Consider the following 9,160-nt stretch of genomic DNA (forward strand, 5'->3'; position numbering starts at 1 on the left):
CTGAGCCCATCCTGGGGGCTGTTCCTGAGGCTGTTCCTGTTCCCAAATCTGTCCTAGGGCTGTTCCTGAGGCTGTCCCTGTTCCCAAGTCTGTCCTAGGGCTGTTCCTGAGGATGTCCCTGCTCCTGGGGCTGACCCTCATGTTCCCAAGGCTCTTCCCGAGGCTGTTCCTGGGGCTGTCCCTGATCCCCAGGCTGTCCCTGTTCCTGGGATGTCCCAGCCATGCCCGTGCCCAGCCCCAGTGCCCTCCAGTCCATCAGTGTTTAACCAGGGCACATTCCCAGGCTCCAGCTGCTTCCCGGTGGGAATGCACTCATTAACAGCAATGAGTTAATTGGTAATTTTTACCCTCACGCCCCCGTGGCTGGGTTAACCCTTCCCTCCTGTGTCCCCCTGGCACTGGGGGTTGCACACCAGAATTCCTGAAGGGGATTTTGCTCGGTGTTCCCATGGTTTGGGAGGTACATCTGGGGCTGAGTCTCATCCTGAAACAATTCCTCCTGGGAAGCTCCTCCTGTCCCTGTGTGCCTGGAACTGCTCTGAGCAGATGTCCCCATGCTGGGGGGTGGGGAAGGAGCCTCCGGGATGTGCTGGGTGGCAGAAACAGCCGAGCTGGGATGAGGGCAAGGATCCTGAATCCTTCAAGCTGGGAAAGTCCAGCATTAACCCAGCGGCCCCGCTCTGCCCTGTCCCACCTCTGCCCTGTCCCAGCCCCTTTTCCTGCCTCCCCCCAGATCCGCTACAAGGAGGAGTTCGAGAAGAACAAGGGGAAGGGCTTCAGCGTGGTGGCCGACACCCCGGAGCTGCAGAGGATCAAGAAGACTCAGGATCAGATCAGCAACGTGAGTGGCCTCTCCTCCCTGCTGTGACACGGCTGTGACACCGCTGTGACCTCCAGGGGGAGCGGGGAGGGGACAGCTGCTGACAGACAGCCCCGGGGTCACAGATCCCTGCAATCCTGGCACTAATCATCCTCTGTGAGGAATCATCCTCTGTGAGGAAGAGAGGGGAGGCTGATTCAGTGATCAGAATCCGATTTTATTGTGGGATACAAACACTTGTAGAAATTAAGCATTAATGGTAATTTTAGGGAGGCTTAATAGTCATTTTAGGGACACTATTAATTACTTAATAGTCATTTTAGGGAGACTAGTAATGTTTACTACAATGCTTAGGTTAAAATCCTAACCTCTTGGGTGGTGCCTGAGCTGCTCCTGCTTTTCCATCCCCAAGACTCCTTGCCCTGGGGACACAGAGCCTGCCTGGGAGCTGCTGGCTGCTCCTGGAGCCCAGGAAGGGGTTTGGAATGCAGGGAGATGGTGCCAGGGGAGGGGGTTTGGGATGCAGGGAGATGGTGCCAGGGGAGGAGGGGGTTTGGGATGCAGGGAGATGGTGCCAGGGGAGGAGGGGGTTTGGGATGCAGGGAGATGGTGCCAGGGGAGGAGGGGGTTTGGGATGCAGGGAGATGCTGCCACAGCAGGAGCTCCCACAAAAACCCAGGGGGATTTTTATTCCCTCTTTTTCTGCTCTCATTGTGCAGCACCCCCAGGATGTGATGGATTCACCAAACCCCAGGCAGGGAATGGGCTCCAAGCTGGAAGATTTTCCCTGGGGCAGCTCTGAGCTGGCAGCCCCCCCACAGTGGGGCTGGGGGCTGGGTTTGGGGCGGATCCAGGGGGGTTTGGGGACATGAAATGACAGCAGAGAGCTGTCTTGAGCCCAGCCCTGGTGGCTCTGCCCAGCCCCTCACCCTCTGCCAGCATTTCCAGCAGCTTCCCGTGCCTGGCTGCCAGCCTGGGGTGGCCGTGACCCACTTAGGAGAGACACAGCCAGCAGCCCTGTCCCCGCCGGGCCCTCCCGTTCCAGGGGCAGGAACAGGGCCAGGGAAGGTGGGGCCAGCCTGGCCGTGCCCCAAACGGCCTCGGGGTGGGGAAAACCCCTGGGAATGGGGCTGGGCATGGCCTGAGCCCATCCTGGGGCTGTCCCTGAGCCCATCCTGGGGCTCCTCCTGCTCCTGGGGCTCCTCCTGCTCCTGGGGCTCCTCCTGCTCCTGGGGCTCCTCCTGCTCCTGGGGCTCCTCCTGCTCCTGGGGCTCCTCCTGCTCCTGGGGCTGCTCTGAGGCTGTTCCTGAGGCTGTTCCTGCTCCTGAACCTGTCCTGGGGCTGTGCCTGGGGCTGTTCCCGAGGATGTCCCTGTTCCCAAATCTGTCCTAGGGCTGTTCCTGAGGATGTCCCTGCTCCTGGGGCTGTTCCTGCTCCTCAACCTGTCCTGGGGCTGTTCCCAAGGATGTCCCTGCTCCTGGGGCTGTTCCCAAGGATGTCCCTGCTCCTGGGGCTGTTCTTGGAGCTGTCCCTGCTCCTGGGGCTGTTCCCGAGGATGTTCCTGCTCCTGGGGCTGTTCCTGGGGCTGACCCTGATCCTGAACCTGTCCTGGGGCTGTTCCTGTCCCTGAGCCCATCCTGGGGGCTGTTCCTGAGGCTGTTCCTGTTCCCAAATCTGTCCTAGGGCTGTTCCTGAGGCTGTCCCTGTTCCCAAGTCTGTCCTAGGGCTGTTCCTGAGGATGTCCCTGCTCCTGGGGCTGACCCTCATGTTCCCAAGGCTCTTCCCGAGGCTGTTCCTGGGGCTGTCCCTGATCCCCAGGCTGTCCCTGTTCCTGGGATGTCCCAGCCATGCCCGTGCCCAGCCCCAGTGCCCTCCAGTCCATCAGTGTTTAACCAGGGCACATTCCCAGGCTCCAGCTGCTTCCCGGTGGGAATGCACTCATTAACAGCAATGAGTTAATTGGTAATTTTTACCCTCACGCCCCCGTGGCTGGGTTAACCCTTCCCTCCTGTGTCCCCCTGGCACTGGGGGTTGCACACCAGAATTCCTGAAGGGGATTTTGCTCGGTGTTCCCATGGTTTGGGAGGTACATCTGGGGCTGAGTCTCATCCTGAAACAATTCCTCCTGGGAAGCTCCTCCTGTCCCTGTGTGCCTGGAACTGCTCTGAGCAGATGTCCCCATGCTGGGGGGTGGGGAAGGAGCCTCCGGGATGTGCTGGGTGGCAGAAACAGCCGAGCTGGGATGAGGGCAAGGATCCTGAATCCTTCAAGCTGGGAAAGTCCAGCATTAACCCAGCACTGCCTCACCAGCAACCCATGGGCTTTTAACCCTTCTGGGGACAGTGACTCCCTTTTCTGAAGGAATTCTCCCAAATTCCCAATCCGAACCTGCCCCCCAGCCATTTCCTTGTCCCAGCCCTTCTTCCCTGGGAGAAGCTGCTGCAGCAGGGCCGAGCTCTGAGCTGTCCCATCCCCCTGCAGATCAAGTACCACGAGGAGTTCGAGCGGAGCCGGATGGGCCCCAGCCCCAGCGAGGGCTCGGAGCCGGAGCGCCGGAATTCCCAGGAGAGCGGCGGCTACCGGAGAGCAGAGCAGCAGCAGCAGCACCACAGCCAGCCCGGAGCCACAGGTGGGTGGGGACAGCATCAGGTGGGCTCCTCTGCATCCCCCACATCCCAAAATCCCAGTGCAGGGATCCAGCCACATCCCAGTGCAGGATCCACCCAAATCCTAGTGCATGATCCGCCCAAATCCCAGTGGAGGATCCAGCCACATCCCAGTGCAGGATCGGCCCAAATCCCAGTTCATGGATCTGCTCACATCCCAGTGCGGGATCCACCCAAATCCCAGATCATGGATCCGCTCACATCCCAGTGCAGGATCGGCCCAAATCCCAGTTCATGGATCTGCTCACATCCCAGTGCGGGATCCACCCAAATCCCAGATCATGGATCCGCTCACATCCCAGTGCAGGATCGGCCCAAATCCCAGTTCATGGATCTGCTCACATCCCAGTGCGGGATCCACCCAAATCCCAGATCATGGATCCGCTCACATCCCAGTGCAGGATCGGCCCAAATCCCAGTTCATGGATCTGCTCACATCCCAGTGCGGGATCCACCCAAATCCCAGATCATGGATCCGCTCACATCCCAGTGCAGGATCGGCCCAAATCCCAGTTCATGGATCTGCTCACATCCCAGTGCGGGATCCACCCAAATCCCAGATCATGGATCCGCTCACATCCCAGTGCAGGATCGGCCCAAATCCCAGTTCATGGATCTGCTCACATCCCAGTGCGGGATCCACCCAAATCCCAGATCATGGATCCGCTCACATCCCAGTGCAGGATCGGCCCAAATCCCAGTTCATGGATCTGCTCACATCCCAGTGCGGGATCCACCCAAATCCCAGATCATGGATCCGCTCACATCCCAGTGCAGGATCCAGCCAAATCCTAGTGCAGGATCCGCCCAAATCCCAGTGTAGGATCCAGCCACATCCCAGTTCATGGATCCAGCATTCCTTCCCCATCCCAGTTCACTCCCCTTTCCCTCCCCAGTTTACCAGCAGCAGCAGCAGCCGCCTCCATCCCAGTCCTACGGCTACAAGGAGCCAGCCCCGGCCTCCTCACAGCGCAACGCCCCGGCTGGAGGGGGGGTGAGTCCAGACCAGCCCCCCATTCCCACCCCGGGGTTCCCCGTGCTCCCTCAGCCCCCCATTCCCACCCCGGGGTTCCCCGTGCTCCCTCAGCCCCCCATTCCCACCCCGGGGTTCCCCGTGCTCCCTCAGCCCCCCATTCCCACCCCGGGGTTCCCCGTGCTCCCTCAGCCCCCCATTCCCACCCCGGGGTTCCCCGTGCTCCCTCAGCCCCCCATTCCCACCCCGGGGTTCCCCGTGCTCCCTCAGCCCCCCATTCCCACCCCGGGGTTCCCCGTGCTCCCTCAGCCCCCCATTCCCACCCCGGGGTTCCCCGTGCTCCCTCAGCCCCCCATTCCCACCCCGGGGTTCCCCGTGCTCCCTCAGCCCCCCATTCCCACCCCGGGGTTCCCCGTGCTCCCTCAGCCCCCCATTCCCACCCCGGGGTTCCCTGTGCTCCCTCAGCGCAACGTTCCCACCCCGGGGTTCCCCGTGCTCCCTCAGCCCCCCATTCCCACCCCGGGGTTCCCTGTGCTCCCTCAGCCCCCCATTCCCACCCCAGGGGTCCCTCTGCTCCCTCAGCCCCAGGAGAAGCTGTTTTGGGGGGTTGGATGCTCGGTTTGGGCAGTGAGAACCACCCAGATCCAGCACCCTGGGGAGGGGCTGTGACCCCTCTGTCCCCAGGGAGGGGCTATGCCATGACCCTCATGTCCCCTGTGGCCATGCCATGCCCCTCGTGTCCCCTGGGGGTGTGACAATGACCCCGTGTACCCTGGGGCTGTTCCCTTTCCCCTGGGGCTGTGACAATGTCCCCTGGAGTTGTGACAGTAACCCACCCCCGTGTCCCCTGGGGCTGTGACAATGTCCTCTCAGGCTGTGACAATGCCCCCTGGGGCTGTGACAGTGACCTACCCCCGAGTCCCCTGGGGCTGTTCCATGTCCCCTCGGGCTGTGACAATGTCCCCGTGTCCCCACAGAAGCGTTTCCGTGCCGTCTATGACTACAACGCGGCGGACGAGGACGAGGTGTCCTTCCAGGACGGGGACACCATCATCAACGTGCAGCAGATCGATGACGGCTGGATGTACGGCACGGTGGAGCGCACGGGGGACACGGGCATGCTCCCTGCCAACTACGTGGAGGCCATCTGAGCCCGGGGACACGGCCCTGCCCCGTGTCCCCTCCCCGTGTGTGCGTCTCTTGTCCCCTCCCCGCCCTCGGAGCCGTGTCCCCTCTGGGTGCGGTGTCTCTCGCCACTTCTGCTCCGTGCTGGCCCCGTGGGGGCTGTGGGGCAGTGTGGGGTGGGGATCAAAGTCCCAGAGCGCTCCTGCTGCTGTCCCTGATGTCCCTCCTGTCCCTCCTGTCCTGCCCTCCCGGCGGGAGAAGCCTCTGGAGCCACCGGGGTGTCAGGAAAAGGGAGGGAGTGGCCGAGTCAGGACCAAATTCCTGCTGTGGGGTGGGAGAGGCGAGGGGGGCTCAGCCAGGGGTGCCCTGGGCTCGGGGTGGGCTGGCAGCTCCCCCTGCTCAGCTCATCCTGCTCCTGGCTGCTTCCCCTCGATCCTCGCTCCCTTCAGTGCCCAGAGCAGGAAAGTTTTCAGCTCAAATCTCCAACAAAACCTCTCTGCTTGGAGTTCCGAGCTCTGGGCAGCCCTGCAGGAGGCTCTGGCTGCCTCTGCCTCAGGCTGGGCTGGGATGAGCCCCCTGGAGCTGGGATGAGCCCCCCCAAATTGGGATGAATCCTCCTGGACTAGGATGAGCCCCCCAGGCTGGGGTGAGCTCCCCAGACTGGGATGAGCCCCCCAGATTGGGATGAGCCCCCTGGTGCAGGGATGAATCCCCCTGGACTGGGATGAGCTCCCCAGACTGGGATGAGCCCCCCAGAACTCCAGCTTGCTCTGGGGGTCACCTGGGGGAGCCTTTCCCCCTACCCAGAATTTTCCTGCTTTTCTCCTGCTGCTGCTGAGTGCTGCCACCCCTCTGGGCCCATCCCAGGTCACTGTCCCTTGGGTGGTGTGACACCCCGAGCCACCCCACACCTCTCATTCCCAGCACTGGTGGCAGCTTTTTGGGACCACTTTGGGATCATGTAATGGACCAAAACATCCCTGTCCCTTTCTCCTCCGGGCTCAGGAATCCTGGGGAGGGTCAGGGTCGGGTAAAACTGGAAATGAACAGAGAGGGAGGAGTGGGAACCTCTGTAGGGGACCTGAGACAGCAGGGGTGTCCCTGAGCCAGGACCTGGGGACAGCAGGAGTGTCCCCGTGCTGGCTCCACTATTATTCCCACAGGAAAATCGGGAATAGGGGACCAAAATGGCCAAATGAGACATTCCTTGGTGCTGCTGGGGACACCTCCCTCCCTCGGGGGCTGGGACTGGGGGCAGAAACCCTCCAGGAAAAGGGAATTCTGGCTGCAGTGGGACGGGGACAGGGATCTGGGGTGACAGCGGGGCAGGAGCAGCCAGGACGGGCTGCCCGGGGTGGGAATCCTGGTTGGTGCTAAAACAGGGAGCACAAGGGCAGGGGGAGCCTCCTCTCCCTGCTAAATCCTCTTCTTAATCACGTTCTTGTCTGGGAATTGGGGGGGGGGGGGGAGCATCAATGTGAATAAACCCTTTTTTAATGGACCAAATAACACAGGAAATTCCCTTTCGGGATACAGATCTTTTTTTAATCCTCCCTCAAAACTGTTGTCCCTAAATTCTCCTCTCCCATGCCCCTTTCACCCCCACCATGGGAAACAAACCTCTTACTGCTTGATTTCTGCCTTTTCTCTCAACTTTATGCACTTTTTTGCCTTTTTTTTTTCATAGCTGAAAAGCACCTAAACCTGTATTTAAAATAAATAAATAAATAAAAGAGTAAAAAAAAAATCACAAGGAAGAAGAACAATTAAAAAGCTGAATAATTGCTTCTCATCACATGTAAAATAGACCTCATCCATCCCAGCTTCCCTGGTTGTGTCTCAGTGCTGAGCTTAGAACGTGTTTTCCTCGGGATCCGTCGCTTAATTGGGGTTTTGTCCTTGTGTCCTTCCTGGGTTGAGCACCCACCAGTAAAAAAAAAAAAAAAAAAAAAATTATTTGGCCTTTTTATCCAAAAAAAAAAAGAAAACCCACGGAATGGAACAACCCGACCAATTCTCTTGCCGGTTTACTCGGATTGAAAATAAAAGTTTAATTTTTACCTGCTGATTGTGCTGGCTCTGATTGTGGCCGCTTTTCCGGCCGTTTTTCCTACTTGGCTGGGACAAGGGGAGGCTTCCAGAGCTGCGGTTTTCATCTCCCCCGATCCCTGGGGATCCTCCTGGGCTGCTCATCCCCTGCCTTTGGAAAGCCCAGGGAGGTGTTTTGGAGCCCCGCCTCAGCCGAGGGCTTTCCCTGGAGCCCTGGGAATACAGGTGGGATTTCCAGCGGGGTTTAATAAACATCTGGCCGCTGTGTAGGGACCGGTGTTGTTTATCAGCAGTAAAAACAGCGAGGAAAACAAAGCGGCGCTGCCAGGGAAGCAAAGCGCGGTGCTGGGGCACCCCAGGAGCACCAGCCGAGGTGACTTCAGGGTGGGGGCCGCGCTCCTTTTCTCATTTTCCTTCTTTTCCTCAAAGGATGGGCCCGTTCCCAGCTGGGGGCACATCCCCGTGGGCACCCCCCGAAGTGGGGAGCGCTTTGGGAAGGACGGAGCAGGGACAGAACAACCCCCGCGGGGACAGACGGCCCCGGGCGCCAGGGCTGGGCTGAGCCCGGCTGCCCGCCGGGGTTTATCCCTTTATCTCCCGCAGGAAAGCGGCTCCATCAGCTCCGGCATCGGCTCTGCATCCTGAGCGGAGCGGGGAGGGGAGGACGCAGGGGCGGCTCTGCCCAGCAGCCCTGCCCGGAGCCCCGCAGCCCCGGCCCCGCCGCCTCCTCCCTCCCTCACCATGCTGGACATTTTCATCCTGATGTTTTTCGCCATCATCGGCCTGGTGGTCCTGTCCTACATCATTTACATGCTCTAAAGAGCCGCCGCCGCCGAAGATGCGGCTCAGCAGCGGCCTCGCCAGCCAGGTGAGCTCCGAGCCCCTCCAGGTGCGAGTTCCAGGGGAGGGTTGTGCCGGGAGGGGGGACGGGGGCAGTTTGGGGGTCGGTGCTGTTGGATTTGGCCGCCTGGGCTGGAAGGGGGCCCGGGGGTGATTTTCCAGCCCACGCCGCTCAGCCCCGGGCGCTGCGCAGCTGCTGCCGGGTTCTCCATCCGCTTGGGAAAGGCGCTCCTGCAGCACGGCCCGGTGGCTTTTGTTCCCGAGCGGGGGAGAAATGGAGCAGCTCCGGGAGAAGCCGGGCGGGATCCCGGCTGCGTCATCCTAAGGAGCCAAAGGAGGCTCCCGGGGCCGGGGGCGGCTGCTCCCGCACGGAGCTGCTCCATCCATCCCCTGTTCTCCCGCACGGAGCTGCTCCATCCATCCCCTCTTCTCCCGCACGGAGCTGCTCCATCCATCCCCGCTCCTCCAGCACGGAGCTGCTCCATCCCCTGTTCTCTCACACGGAGCTGCTCCATCCATCCCCTGCTCTCTCACACGGAGCTGCTCCATCCATCCCCTGCTCTCTCACACGGAGCTGCTCCATCCCCTGTTGTCCCGCAGCTCCGGGCCCGGCTCACACCGGCCTCTCCTTTCTCCTTCTCTCCCGCAGCCTCCGCCCGGTGCGCGTCCCTCGGAGCCTTCTGGAAC

General features: G+C 60.9%; 1 protein-coding gene across 2 annotated transcripts in view; it reads left to right on the top strand.

Annotated features, from left to right (window-relative positions):
* Window positions 1-7,644, top strand: part of LASP1 (LIM and SH3 protein 1) — a 28,557-nt gene extending 20,913 nt beyond the window's left edge. For both annotated transcript variants that reach the window (XM_041426427.1, XM_041426428.1), the window contains 3 exons: window positions 3,302-3,449; window positions 4,383-4,480; window positions 5,437-7,644. In XM_041426427.1, coding sequence (XP_041282361.1) covers window positions 3,302-3,449; window positions 4,383-4,480; window positions 5,437-5,610 — 420 coding nt within the window. In that variant the 3' untranslated portion in view covers window positions 5,611-7,644. The remainder of the gene's footprint in view (window positions 1-3,301; window positions 3,450-4,382; window positions 4,481-5,436) is intronic.
* Window positions 7,645-9,160: the final 1,516 nt, after the last annotated feature.

The sequence above is a fragment of the Onychostruthus taczanowskii genome, unplaced genomic scaffold (assembly GCF_017590055.1).
Source record: "Onychostruthus taczanowskii isolate IOZ18803 unplaced genomic scaffold, ASM1759005v1 scaffold91, whole genome shotgun sequence".
In the NCBI taxonomy this organism is placed as follows: domain Eukaryota; kingdom Metazoa; phylum Chordata; class Aves; order Passeriformes; family Passeridae; genus Onychostruthus; species Onychostruthus taczanowskii.